This window comes from Mirounga leonina, unplaced genomic scaffold, assembly GCF_011800145.1.
Source record: "Mirounga leonina isolate KUSES-001 unplaced genomic scaffold, KU_Mleo_1.0 Mir_174, whole genome shotgun sequence".
NCBI lineage: Eukaryota > Metazoa > Chordata > Mammalia > Carnivora > Phocidae > Mirounga > Mirounga leonina.
Genome location: NW_023270451.1, coordinates 15,780,930 through 15,796,295, shown reverse-complemented (window position 1 = coordinate 15,796,295; position 15,366 = coordinate 15,780,930). Strand labels below are relative to the sequence as shown.

Sequence of the window (15,366 nt, the reverse complement as noted above, 5' to 3'; positions counted from 1 at the left end):
GGGTAGTTCTATTTTTAACTCCTCCATACTATTTTCCAGAGTGGCTGCACCAGCTTGCATTCCCACCAACAGTGTAAGAGGGTTCCCCTTTCTCTGCATCCTCACCAATGTCTATTGTTTCTTGAGTTGTTAATTTTAGCCCTTCTGACTGGTAGTATCTCATTATGGCTTTGATTTGTATTTCCCTGATGATGAGTGATGCTGAGTATTTTTTCATGTGTCTTTTGGCCATTTGTATGTCTTCTTTGGAGAAATGTCTGTTCATGTCTTTTACCCATTTCTTAACTGGATTATTTATTTTTTGGGTGTTGATTTTCATGAGTTCTTTATTGATTCTGGATACTAGCCTTTTATCTGATATGTCATTTGTAAATGTCTTCTCCCATTCTGTTGGTTGCCTTTTAGTTTTGTTGATTGTTTCCTTCACTTTGCAGAAGATTTTTATCTTGATGAAGTCCCAGTACTTCATTTTTGCTTTTGTTTCCCTTGCCTCTGGAGACATGTCGAATACGAAGTTGCTGCAGCCGAGGTCAAACAGTTTGCTGCCTGTGTTCTCCTCAAGGATTTTGATGGATTCCTGTCTCACATTTGGGTCTTTCGTCCATTTTGAGCCTATTTTTATGTATGGCGTAAGAATATGGTCCAGTTTCATTCTTCTGCATGTGGCTGTCCAATTTTCCCGGCACCATTTGTTGAAGAGACTGCCTTTTTTCCATTGGATATTCTTTCCTACTTTGTTGAGGATTACTTGACCTTAGAGTTGAGGGTCCATTTCTGGGCTCTCTGTTCTGTTCCATTGATCTATGTGTCTGTTTTTGTGCCAGTACCATATGTCTTGATGATTACAGCTTTGTAATACAGCTTGAAGTCTGGGATTATAATGCCTCCTGCTTTGCTTTTCTTTTTCAACTTTCCTTTGGCTACTCAGGGTCTTTTCTGATTCCATACAAATTTTAGGATTGTTTGTTCTAGTTCTGTAAAAAATGCTGGTGGTATTTTGGTATTTTGATCAGGATTGCATTCAATGTGTAGATTGCTTTTGGTAATACAGATATTTTAACAATATTTGTTCTTCCGATCCATGAGCATGGAATGTTTTTCCATTTCTTTGTGTCTTCTTCAATTTCTTTTGTAAGTGTTCTATGGTTTTCAGTGTACAGATATTTTACCTCTTTGGTTAGGTTTATTCCTAGGTATCTTATGGTTTTTTTGCACAATTGTAAATGGAATTGATTCCTTGATTTCTCTTTCTACTGCTTCACTATTTGTGTAAAGAAATGCAACAGATTTCTGTATGTTGATTTTATATCCTGCAACTTTGCTGAATTTGTGTAAGTTCTAGCAATTTTTTGGTGGAGTCTTTTGGGTTTTCCACATAGGGTATCATGTCTTCTGCAAATAGTGAAAGTCTGACTTCTTCCTTGCCGATTTGGATGCCTTTTATTTCTTTTTGCTGTCTGATTGCTGCGGCTGGGACTTCCAGTACTATGATGAACAACAGTGATGAGAGTGGACATCCCTGTTGTGTTCCTGACCTTAGGAGAAAAGCGTTCAGTTTTTCCCTGTTGATGATGATATTAGCTGTGGGTCTTTCATATATGGCCTTTATGATGTTGAGGCATGTTCTTCAATCCCTACTTTCCTGAGGGTTTTTATCAAGAAAGGATGTTGTATTTTGTCAAATGTGTTTTCTACATCTATTGAAAGGATCCTTTCTTTTATTAATGTGGTGTATTATATTGAATGATTTGCGGATATTGAAACTTACCTGAAGCCCAGGAATAAATCCCACTTGATGGTGGTGAATAATTCTTTCAATGTACTGTTGAATTCAATTTGCTAATATCTTGTTGAGAATTCTTGTATCCAGGTTCATCGGGGATATTGGTCTGTAATTCTCCTTTTTAGTGGGATCTTTGTCTGGTTTTGGAATCAAGGTAATGCTGGCCTCATAGAATGAGTTTGGAAGTTTTCCTTCCATTTCTATTATTTTGGAACAGTTTCAGAAGGATAGATATTAACTCTTCTTTATTTTATTTATTTTTTCTTTTTTAAAGATTTTATTTATTTATTTGTGAGAGAGATAGTGAGAGAGAACATGAGAGGAGAGAGGGTCAGAGGGAGAAGCAGACTCCCCACTGAGCAGGGAGCCCAATGCGGGACTCAATCCCAGGACTCCAGGACCATGACCTGAGCTGAAGGCAGTTGCTTAACCAACTGAGCCACCCAGGCACCCCAACTCTTCTTTAAATATTTGGTAGAATTCCCCTGGGAAGCCATCTGGCCCTGGACTCTTGTTTGTTGGGGGATTTTTGATTACTGCTTCAATTTCCTTGCTGGTTATGGGTCTGTTCAAGTTTTCTATTTCTTCCTGTTTCAGTTTTGGTAGTTGATCTGTTTCTAGGAATTTTTCCATTTCTTCCAGATTGCCCAATTTGTTGGCATATAAGTGCTCATAATATTCTTTTATAATTGTTTGTATTTCTGTGGTGTTGGTTGTGATCTCTCTTCTTTCTTTGTAATTTTATTTGTTTGGGCCTTTTCTTTTTGGTAGTCTAACTGGGGGTTTATCAATTTTGTTAATTCTTTCAAAGAACCAGCTCCTAGTTTCATTGATCTGTTCTACTGTTCTTTTTTTTAATTTCTATATCATTTGTTTATGCTCTAATCTTTATTATAGCATTTTTTATTTTGGCCTGAATAGATTTTAGGTCTTTTATCTCTGCAGCAAGGTTTCTCTCGTGTCTTCTATACTTCTTTCAAGTCCAGCTAGTATTCTTATGACTATTGTTCTAAATTCTTGCTCAGATATATTACTTACATTGGTTTTGAGAAAATCTCTGGTTCTGATTTCTTCTTGATCTTTCTTTCATTCTTTCTTTCTTTCCTTTTTTTTTTTTTTGATCTTTCTTTTGAGGAGAATTCTTCTATCTTGTCATTTTGTAGGTTTCCTGTTCCTGAGAGTAATGCTATATTAAGAAGGTGTCATACACTGTCCAGGGTCTGGTGCATTAGGAAGTGTTTGTTGTGTATGCTGTGCTCACTCAGCTGTTATGTTTTGGCTGTTCTTTACCATAGGTCAGTCCTCTGCAGAGTTCCTCCTTGCTCATAGTGGGGGCTATTTGGACTTTTAGCTAGGTGTGCTTTGATTTATTTGTTAAAATAAGCTACTTAGGGAAATGTCCAGGAAAACTGCAGCAAAGCTCCGTCCTCAGCTGGTCAGGTCTGTCAGGTCCTCCCTGAGGACGTGGTCTAAATTGTCCTGAACCTGTAGGAGCACCTCAATTTGTTCAAATCAGTGGGAATAAGTGGCTGTAACCTCACTAAGTCCTACCCCTGCCAGGACTACATGCTGTCCTGTACCATGTGGTTATTTGAGAAAGGGATAAGCTAGAAAGAGGAGCTCTCACATCTCATCCCCTGACTTCATATAAAAGGCATGCTCAACTCTTTTTTTTTTTTTAGATTTTTTTTTTTTTTAAATTTATTTATTGGAGAGAGAGAGAGTGAGAGAGAGCATGAGAGGGGAAAGCGTCAGAGGGAGAAGCAGACTCCCCACTGAGCGGGGAGCCCGACATGGGACTCGATCCTGGAACTCCAGGATCATGACCTGAGCCGAAGGCAGTCACTTAACCAACTGAGCCACCCAGGTGCCCTTTTTTTTTTTTTTTTAAGATTTTATTTATTTACTTAAGGTGGGGAGGCAAGCAAGAGAGGAAAAGCATGACCAGGGGAGAGGGACAGAAAGAGAGGGAGAAACAGGTTTCCCGCTGAGCAGGGAGACTCACATGGGGCTCGATCCCAGGACTCGGGGATCATGACCTGAGCCAAAGGCAGACACTTAACTGACTGAGCCATCCAGGGGCCCCAAGGCACACTCAACTCTTAAAGAGCTGTGTACTTTGTAGAAAATTCCATATTCACAAAGATTCAAGTTCACTAAACAACACATATGTCCCATTCAGCTAGCATTATTGATTTTAATGTTTTTTAGGTTTTGTTTAATTTGTAAATTGATTTAACAGTTGTGTCAGTGTTATAAATAGTTCTCTAATGTTTAACATATTTAAATCCATTGGTATGAAAATAATTTTCAAAAAATAGATACTTTCTAATCCCCTATGTATGTAAATCCAAGCCTGCAGTTTTTTCTCCCAATCACGAAGGCAAAACAGTATCATTGGCCCTCCCCACCTCTGCACACAGGCCTCTGATGATCTTGTAAAACTTATTTTCCCTTTCAAGGCTGGGTGTGGTGTTCATTTTAAACTGATTTGATGTAAGAGTGGGTGGTGGTAGAGATTGGTCCAGTTTGTAATTTCTGTTGGGTTCACCACAACTTAGAGAAAGCATGACAAATTCATTTGGCAAAAGCATATAAGATACTGGTGGGCCAACCAAAGTCAAGCCTAGCACAAAATAAATCAGACGGTAAATACTAAGAAGTTGTAAAAATTTTACCCTGTAGGATGGATATTATTTTGATGTTACGAACAATAACTACCATTTATTGAGCATCTACTATGTCAGGAAAGTACATATTATCCTTCTGAAGTATAGGTATTATCTTATTTAGCACAGGAAGAAATTGAAGTTCTGAGGACTCTGTTAATCTGTTACTGAGAGTAACAGTGTGTAAATGATACTCTAGGTGGTTAAAATGCATTTCTCTATTGGTCAGCTGAAATACTTGGCAAAAGCTTATGTGCTAATTGGTTTTTCTGTTTACTCTTCATGTCCGTATTTATTGAAGAACTGTTTAATATGCATTGATGTCTGTTCTAGTTAAGTTAGGAAAACAGACAGAAAGTTAATCTTTTAATAACTATGCATTGCTTCGGATACTATTTATTTCATAAATGGAGCTGTGGGCTTATTGCTGGAGACCTAAGTTTTAATCGTCACTCTGCCATAAAGTTTTGGTATGATTTCAGACTAATTTCCCAAGTTCTCTGGCTAGCAGCCATGTTAAAAAAGAAATGTGGGGGGCGCCTGGGTGGCTCAGTTGGTTGAGCGACTGCCTTCGGCTCAGGTCATGATCCTGGAGTCCCGGGATCGAGTCCCGCATCGGGCTCCCTGCTCAGCAGGGAGCCTGCTTCTCCCTCGGACCCTCCCCCCTCTCATGCTCTCTCTATCTCATTCTCTCTCTCAAATAAATAAATAAAATCTTTAAAAAAAAAAAAAAAGAAATGTGGCCCAGCCTGGGAAGCTTCTTTGTCCCTGTGACTCTTTGGCTCTTCTCTCTAACAGGGGCAAGAAGGAAGAACAAGAAGGGACCCAGTCACAGTAAGCTTCCTTTCCCAGTAAGCAGCTTTAGACCAGTATGCTGGAGACTGGTGTCTTCCACCCAGAGACACTGGGGCAGCCAGAGGGCACAGGCAGGGGAAACCCCCACACACTGCCTCTACCGAGAGATAGCTGGTAGGCTGACCTTTTAGAATCCATTTCCACTCCCTCAGGTAGTAGAAACAGAAGCTGTTAAGAGTACCTGCATCTCAAGATAAACCATGCTAACCAAAATAATGCACAAAGGCTCTGAATAGGAAACTGCCACTGGAACCACAGGTCACACAAGTAGGCCAGGAATTTCAAACTAAGCCCACACAAGGTGACGGCTTGCTAAAATTCAGGATTTAAATAGGACCCTTTCTCCTAGCATACCAGACAAAATATCCAGGATACAATAAAAAGTCACTTGTCATACGAAGAACCAAGAAAATCACAACTTGAATGAGAAAAAAAACAAAAAAAACCCAAAAAACAAAAAACAATGAACTGATACTAACACTGAGATAAGTCAAATAGTAGATTTATTGGACATGGATTTTGAAATGGCCACCATAAAAATGTTTCACTAATCAATTACAAATTCTCTCAAAATATAAGAAAAACTGGGCAATATCAGCAATGGAGTAGAAGACCTAAAAACAGGATGAAATGAGGGTGCCTGGGTAGCTCAGTCAGTTAGCCGACTGCCTTGGGCTCAGGTCATGATCCTGGAGACCCAGGATCGAGTCTCACATCGGGCTCCCAGCTCAGCGGGGTGTCTGCTTCTCCCTCTGACCCTCCCCCCCTCATGTGCTCTCCCTCTCTCTCATTCTCTCTCTCTCAAACAAATAAATAAAATCTTTAAAAAAACAGGATGAAATGAAATGAGAAAACGGAAAGATACAACAGCAAAACTAGGGGGCATGGTGGACTGTCTCAGTGTCCCTGAGTGGAGAATCTGTACCTGGAGAGAGAACAGTGGAATTCACTGACCTCTGAAACAGAGAGAAAATGAAAAGAGCTTCAGGGATCTGTGGGACAATAACAGAAATGCCAACATTTGTCACCATTGGAATCTCAAAGGAAGAGGAGAAAGAGAGGAGGGTAGAAGATGTACTGAAACTAACCATAAATTAAAACAGATCTAAACCTTCAGTCCATGAAAATAATATGCCAAAGGAGTACATTTTGGATGGCAAATTCTGCTTCCTTTTAGTTGCTTTGAGACGTCAGGAAGGTCTAGTGCGTAAGTGGGTTATTGCTTTGGGTACCAAATAAGATGGGTACATGCGGCACCATATCTGCACATAGAACATGGTTAATGGATGTTCACTTGCCTTCACCCACCCATTCTTGTTACTGGACAAGGGTCTGTTGCCTCATGGGCTGCATGCCAAATACGGACACCGCTTTTGTGGCAGAGAGAACACCAAACAAGGAGGTGAGAGAAAATTTCTCAATTCTGCCTCCCCGAAGGATTACTGTAGGGTGTATTTAAGGATAAGGGGTTAAGATGTCTCAGGGTGTGTAGGTTGAATGGAATAAGGTGATTGGACCTACGGAAAAAAGGAAGTGTCCTCCTTTCCAAGTGTGTGCATTCAGGAATCATGCCTTCTCATGGGACACATGTTCATTAAATGTCAGCATAAGAAGGACGGGGGTGGAGGTGGGGAGACCGTGGGGTGCATCATCAAAGAGGTTCCTTTTTTTTCAGTCTTGATCCCTTTTGTGCCCCCGCAAGAATTCTTCCTTGATTTGCTCTCGTCTCAGCTGGTCTTACCAATCGTCTGTCAACCTCTGCAAAACAGGCTCATAAGTCAGTCAAATTAACCACAATTTCCTCACAGAGTAGTCATGCATTTGTTAACTCAGCAGCATCAGTTTCATTCTTAAATCTATCACATCTCCTTTTACATTCACATGCAGCAAAAGAAGTGCACTGTTAAAATCAAAACAACTTTGAGCTTTTTACTGATACTACTTGTATAAATGAGTACGCAAATCCTTCGGAATTACTTATTGAAAGAGTGTAATGCTGTTTAATTAGAACTTTATTATCAATTGCTTGCATGTAACCCTTCGGTGGCTGACTACATAAGGCATTCCAGGTACAAATAGTAACATCGTCCTCTGCACATGCTAGTTGATCCCATTTTCACAATAGGGCCCTCTGGGAGCCCAGGTCATATGTCAGTGCGTGGTTGCAGATAGAGAGAGGTTCACGCTCCTTCCTGTCTGTTAATTCAGGCTTTGCAGCCATATGGACTCACCCTTGAATCTTAGATATTTCACTTAGTATCAAATTACTTTAACTTTTTCACCCCTTCATTTCCTCATATGTAAAGTAGGGAAAATAATATCTACCTCACTGTGCAACTGAGTAGAGTAAATGAGATCCTGTGTATATAATCTACCCTGTACTGTTCCACAGAATAAACACTCAGGAACCAATCAGAAGGATCAAAGAGCATGTATGAAATAAAGACCTCCCTGGTGGCTGAGTATATTGTTTTCCTCAGGAGCTCCAGCAAAGGGGAACACTCTCTTTCCCCTGGCCTCGGGAAAACCTTGAAATCCAGGGACCACATGGTGCTTGGTCCTCTGCATTTTTCTGGTCTCCCACCTTGACACTGCTGATCCAGAGGACAAATTAGCAATTGCTGTGTTCAGCTCATACCGTCCCTTTCCTTGATGTAATTAATGCCTTTTTTTCCTCATTTTGTTTATGATTATAGTATATACCTCCTTTTCTGAAATTTAAGATCTCCCCAAAGTCCCAGTTTTATTTATTTAGATGAGGATCCATGAGATAGTTGGTGAAAAAATACGAATTTTAAATTATTGTATACGATCTCAGTCCAAAAAGAATTTGAAGTGGCTAACAGCGTGAATATATATATATATATACTTAAAAACAGAACATCATGACCAAAATCAAATTTATTCTATAGATACATTAGCATACACAGATCATTGGTGTATATATTATATTTATTTTTATTTTACAAAAGATAAAATTAACTTTGTAAAAAATTTTAAATGATCTGAAATTGCATTTTTAAACAGATACTGTCTTCATTTACTGATAAAGAACTGTTGGCATATGCAAAAGCTGGAGCGGTAGCTGAAGAGGTCTTAGCGGCAATCAGAACTGTGATTGCCTTTGGAGGACAAAAGAAAGAACTTGAAAGGTTTGAGTTTTTTATTTTAAGTTGCTAGTAATTTTAAATTGTTTCATTGTATATGCCCTTCATATTCTGGAAAAGTTGTAATTTTAGTTGTACTCTTCTTATATCTGCTAATTCAAAACATTTTCTAGAATGTTCTAGGTGGGTAGTGACAATAAAATAGTTTCTTAAGGCTGAAACATATTTTATAACTGATGATAATTTTTCCCCATTAAGTCAGTTCTTGGTTCTCTAAGACTAAATGAGTATTTTGCATAAGATCTAGGGATACATTTTAATCTGTGGTTTGTTTCCCCTCTTGCTGGGGCTCCTCATCAATTGGGTTATGCTCCATGATTTGGAAGATAAAAATATAACTGAAAAGCACATTTGTACAAAATTTCAAAATCTTTATTATGTGCTGTTTAGTATTTTTTTTACAACTGTCCCCTTTTATTAAATTTCTGAGAGTGTAGATGGTAAATTTATTGCAGTGTATAATATGCATCAGATCCACTGATTTCTGAACAGTGACAGACTCTATTGAATATATGTTACAATTGAATATATGTCATAATCTGATATAGTATTTTAATGTTACGAATGTATGAGTATTTGGATATTAGGAAATACTAAACTGTATTTTTTTGGAACATTATACATTGTTGGTAGAGCCATAAGGAAAACAAGGGAATTTTGATAAGTCAGAATGATAGTTACTCCTGGGGGAGAAGAGGTGTGGGTAATAAGAGTGAGACACATAGTGGGGGTTTCTGTAGTTGTGGTGTAGTATTTTGTTTCTTGACCTCAGTTGTGCTGACATGGGTGTGCACTGCATAATTATTTTTTATACTGTACCTGTGCATTTTTTGTATACTTTTGTTCATATGATATATTTCATACCCACAAAGATGTCCTCTGAGAATAATTTGATAGCTAAGCACCATAGGTCAAAGGAGAGTAATAACTATGTTCTCTCTCAATTCTTTGCTTTTGCCTTAAAATATGTCTGACTAATAAAATGGGAAATCTTGCTTAATGATCAGGCAAGCATCCAATCAAATACAACCCTTCCTCTTTGGAAGTTAAATTCTTTCAAGGGGAGGGGAAGGCTAAAGACAACCGCAAATAACAAACTAATATACCAGTTGGGTAAATATTATTTGGGGATATAAATAGTCTTTTAAAGTCAGGGGGGTACTATTTAGATGATTCAGAAAAATCTTCTCTGAATAGTTTATGTTTGAGCAAACAGAGAATGAAGTTTTGAACTCAGATTCTTTTGCAGTTTTTCTCAGTGGAAAGGTGGACCAGAGAAAGAATACATCCACCAACACAAGGAGACAAATAAAACTTTTCTGCTTCTGCCTAGTTTCTGAGCTGGGGGAGAGCATCTCCTTATAGAAATCAAAATCTCAGGCCTCACCCTCAGGTGCACTTAGGGCCTGAATTTATTAAACTCTGTGAACGAGGGAGTGCTCTCTCCCCAAAACAAGATTTCACAGTAAAAATGAATCTTAGTCCAATGAAACCACTAGGCTGTCCAGGTGAAGAAATGAAAACTTGCTGAAAATTAATTAAGCATCCAAATTAAGAACTTAGAAAAAGAACAACAGTAAAAGAAGTATAAGGAGGGAATAATAAGTAGCAAAAATTAACAGAATAGAAAATAAATGTAAGAAAGTGGAAGCTTGACAAATCCATAAACTAATTCTTCAAAAAGACTAATAAATAACCAAGTATTTGCAAATTTAATCAAGAATAAAAAAAGAATAAATAAGGAAAAATTGCTACAGATAAAAAAATTTTATTTTAAAAAAAGTACAGCTTTATACCAATAAATTTTAAAACGCTGATGAAATAGACAATATCCTAGAAAAATATAGGCTAAAACTCTCACTTAGGGGGAAGAAAACTTGAGTAGATCTACAATTGTTAAAGGAATTAAATCCAAAGTTAAAAATATCCACTTTCTGCCCTTATATACACAGCAAAACCCAGAGAGTCCAGATAATTTTATAGACAAGGTCTCCCAAAACTTGAAGAAAGAGATAATCCTATGTAATAGAAATTGTTTCAGAGAATGAGAAAAAAATATATTGAAAGTTGTGAATTCATTTTATGAGGCCAGTGTAACTTCGAAGCCACAATCAGACAGATATATGAGAAAGGAAAATTATAAAGCAAAATTCACTTAAAACATAGATGCAGAAGGTCTACATAAATTATTAGCTAAACAAATCCATGTGAAAAATATCAGATTAAAAAAAATCTTGAACTTATTAGCTTTATCCCATGAGTGCAAAGATGGCTTAACATTAGGAAATCTATTAATATTATTAAGCACATTAACAGATTGAAAGGAAGAGACGTTTTATATTGATGGGGGGGAACATTAAATACATATGATTTACTCAAAACTAGGAGTAAGAATTAATTTTCTTAATATAGAGTATATACCAGAGATACATAAGGAAACATCATACTTAATGGTGCTATGTGCAAAGCATTCCTTAAAATACAGAATGAAACAGATATATCTGCTGGCATTATTTCTACTTAATGTTGAACTGGTACTAGATAATAACACCAACAAAACAGGTAAGAGTAAGAATAATAAAAATAAAACAAAAAAGAAAATAAAAGCTAGAAGGGTTGGAAAACAAGAAGCAAAATTGTCATTATTCACAGATGATATGATCGTATGCACAGAAATTCCAGTAGACTCTGCAGACTAACAATGCTCAGTGAGATCTCTGGGCATCTGATCACAATTCAGAGAAAATTGCTGTGAAACCAGCAATGAATGATAATAAATAGAATTGCATTGATTCTGACATGCACATTTTTCTCTCACAATGCTGAAATTAAGATAAATTCTACAATCAGTGCCATCTTATAATTGCTGTGGATCTGGATTGAAGTCAGTCCTTACAGGCAGGATTTGTGTTTGCTTGTGCCATTCACTGGGGATGGTATTAACCTAAGACCACCTTACGTGAAATTCTTTGTCTAAGAGTTCAGACCTGCATGAGTATTGTCTGTGGTTCAGATTCTCAGGGAATTGTTTTTTCCTCCCTTTACTTGATGCCAGGGTTGAGACACACGAGTTTCCCTGCTGTCACTCTCCCTGGGGTATGTGCTTATTATACTGAGGCCGTAGTCCTTTGGATCCCAGCTGTAGATTGATTATCCTACTAAACTCCTTAATCCTACAAAAAATAACAGAATAACACTAACTTCTCCCAATTAATGACATCCTAAATTTGATGAATATGATCATTTTTAAGAGGGATTATTATTAGCAATAAGAATTATAATTATGTATGGAATATAACATTAGTAAGGAGGGAAAAGACATCGTGGGAGTTAAGTCTGGTCTTCAGAACTCAGATAAATCTGATCATTTTAGTTCAGGAAAAGTTTAAATGAATTGAGTTTTATTATTTTTTTTCCTAAAGAAGATGGGGATCAAATTTTTATTATAAGAATAAGCAGATGGGCGCACACAACTCTATTCAGAGATGCATTTTCTGTGTCGCATCATTTCTTCAGAAGATATGTTATTGGGATGTGTCTTTGAAAGGATATTCTCCCCTGGTGAATTGGAAATTAGTTTTGCCTTTAAATCAAGAGCAGATTTGGGACTACAACATGCTCGCCTCATTTTCTTTCCAGGTTGGCCATTTCTTGAAAGTTCATTCATTCAACAGATGGAGCCAGTGTCTACCACACGTACATGCCATGCTCTGGGTTTTCAATAATTAATTTTACTTTATGGCAGTCAGGGGAGGGCTCTCTGAGAAGTTTTCATCTAGGCTGAGACTTGAAGGATGAGGAAACGCCTTCCCTGGTGGGAGTAGGGATAGATGAGTCTTCCACAGTTCCCGAGGTGGCAAACATTGGTATGGTCTAGAAGATACCGTAAGGCTTGTATGCCTGGAGCTCTGTTGAGTGAGGGGAGATGGAGAAGAGAGGCAGTTGAAGGTGGTGTGGGCCATGGAGGAGTTAAGATTTACTCCAAGGGCACAGGAGATTGAGGGTCTTAAACAAAGGAATGAGTATCCACATTATGTTTTAAGATTATTTCTCTGCCTGTAATTGGTTTGGTGAATGAGGAGAGGAGTTAAAGATTGGAGGCAGGGAGACCAGTGGAAAGACTGTTGTAGCCTGGGTGAAAAGGCTTATGGTGCCCTGATGTGGACTGCAGGCAGGAGAGGGGAGACAGCTATCTAGATTTCAGATGTAATTTGGAAGTAGGATTGCTAAAACTATTCGTAGACCAAATGTAATCTTCAGTTTTCTTTTTAGTTCTTTCCCTTCCTTTCTCTGCTTTTGCATGGACAAGTAATTAAGGTCTTAGTCTGACTTTCTCTTCCAATTAACAGGTGCAGGAGGAAGATGCTCTCTTGGAATGGAAATTTAACCAGAATTTAGAATGAATTCAATTCCGTAGTATAAGGATAGCTTTATTCTCCTTAATTTTAAAATGATATTTTTCTCTCTTGTGTGTGTCTTACCGCTTAGTATTGATTTTTCTGCCTAACTAAAATTGTTTCTTGCTCTTGTAAGTGGTTGTTTGTGTCACTGATAAATATTTTCATAATATTTAAGAAGAATTTTTAAAAAACATCACCATTTTTGTTATGTATCTTTAATCCATTTTAGGAACTGTGACTTTAATTACCATTCTTATACTAATGCTTTTAATGAGTAGGTGGTTTTAATTGGTGATTTTGTAGTGTGGTATTTTTTATCAAAACACCAATCAGGGGCGCCTGGGTGGCTCAGTCGTTAAGCATCTGCCTTCGGCTCAGGTCATGATCCCAGGGTCCTGGGATCGAGCCCCACATCGGGCTCCCTGCTTGGCGGGAAGCCTGCTTCTCCCTCTCCCGCTCCCCCTGCTTCTGTTCCCTCTCGCTGTGTCTCTCTCTGTCAAAAAAATAAATACAATCTTTAAAAAAAAAACCAATCAAAAAGCCTGTGTAAAAGTAGTATTATTGATGTCTCTTTCCTCCTTATCCTCTTCCTTTTTTCATTTATCTTTTCTTGTATCTAAATGATTTTCTTCCTTGTTGCTGCTGCTTCTGAAAATGTTTCTTCTGGCTGCATGGTACAACAACATATCAGTGAAGTGAGTTCTGCATTAGTCTAGGTAAGCAAGAACTGATAGAAAGTAACAATAAAGGTGTGAGTCATATGCATTTAAGTTCCTTATTTGTAATTATGTATTGTGGATGCCTTCTAATACCTTTTGCCTCAGGTCAACTCAAAAAGTGGGAAATAGATCAACCATTGAAACACGTTACTCAAAAATAATTTTTTTGCACTAAGATTATAACTGGCAAGTTAGGGACACACATTTTTGCAGAGAGAAACTCTAATAGTATGTTACTATTTTATCACTAAAGTTCTGTTTGAATTTGGCCTTTAGTGGATATAGGAGTCATGTATGTTTCATTTGGCAGGCTTTGAACTGGTAAAGCAGCTAGTTAAAAAAAATCACGAAGGCAAGAGGGAACGCATACTTTTACCTGAGCAGAACTTGATCTCTGCTGTACATTCCAACTGGGGGGGGGGGGGGGGCGGGGTTCTGCCAAAGAAAATTAATTTAATACTACATATTTTTATAGTCATGCTTTTATGGGTCAAAGACCTCAAAATATTAATTTTATATGGAAGTAAGTTCTTTCTACAGTTATGAACTTTTTCTTTCTGCAAGGTAATGTTCTAAGTTCCAGGGAGATGTGATTAAGAGGATAAAGAGTTTAAGACTCAATTATAATCTGTTCTATTTCTCTAATAATTTTACCTCAATTCTATATTTATGGAGATTCTTCTTAAGAGATACAGAGATAACCTAATGGGGCCCACATTAAAAAAAAAAAGAAGAAGAAGAAGAAAGAAAGAAAAGAAAAAGAAAAAGAATCTTCCTTAACGTTTCCTTAAACATTCAGTGGTTTAAAGACTTTACTTGTGTTGAGAACTTTTTAGCCTTATATCTGCTTTTTATTATTAAACTTAAAAGGCATGCAGATTTTAAAGGGAAAACACGGATATTTTCATGGCTTCTTTTTGTCTTGCCTATGAAACAGTGCAAGTTCTGGAAGTTTACTAAACATTATTTCATGTATTTCATTATTGTTAAGGCCAGAGAAGAAGCTTTAGAATACTTTCCCCAAATTATTTAATCTCTGTAGATAAGTAAGCCTCAGTTTACTCATCTACAAGAAGGGATTAAAACAGTGCTAACACCACAGGGTCAATGTATGAACAAAAGGAGAAAATGTGTGGTAAGCACCTACCACAGGGTTGGGCACGTTCTAGGTACTTAATAACCATCATGCTATCTCAGCTCATTTCATATGATTTATGAGTATATGTGATAGTTTTTGTTACTTCTCCCAGGTACAACAAAAATTTAGAAGAAGCTAAGAGAATTGGGATAAAGAAAGCTATCACGGCCAACATTTCTATTGGTGCTGCTTTCCTGCTGATCTATGCATCATATGCTCTGGCATTCTGGTATGGGACCACCTTGGTCCTCTCCCATGAATATTCTATTGGAAAAGTACTCACTGTAAGTGGTGTTATTTTAAGAAATGAGTCTCTCGTAAAAATTCCAATGAAGTTGAGTGGTGTTGGCTGGAGTGATGTTAGAGAATAGGTATTGAAGAACTATTGAATAATACAAAGAGCCATGTGCTACTAGATTAAAAAGTGGAAAGGAAATTAGATGTATTGAGCATCTTCTTTGCAGATCCCTTGCACAGTCTGTCTTGAAGCCTAAATAATATTAACATCACTAATCCCTATAGCATGAAATCTCATTTGTTGAGATCATTTCTTTGTGGCAGGTTCAATGCTAAACATTTTATTTTTATTTTCTGGTTGACTATTCACAATGACAAATGACAAAATACACCATTTA

At 37.4% G+C, this 15,366-nt stretch overlaps 1 protein-coding gene across 1 annotated transcript in view; it reads left to right on the top strand.

Moving 5' to 3' along the window:
- ABCB1 (ATP binding cassette subfamily B member 1) overlaps positions 1 to 15,366 on the top strand; it is a 115,420-nt gene that overhangs the window by 40,901 nt on the left and 59,153 nt on the right. The window contains exons 8-9 of the mRNA XM_035020489.1: positions 8,335 to 8,459; positions 14,844 to 15,015. Coding sequence (XP_034876380.1) covers positions 8,335 to 8,459; positions 14,844 to 15,015 — 297 coding nt within the window. The remainder of the gene's footprint in view (positions 1 to 8,334; positions 8,460 to 14,843; positions 15,016 to 15,366) is intronic.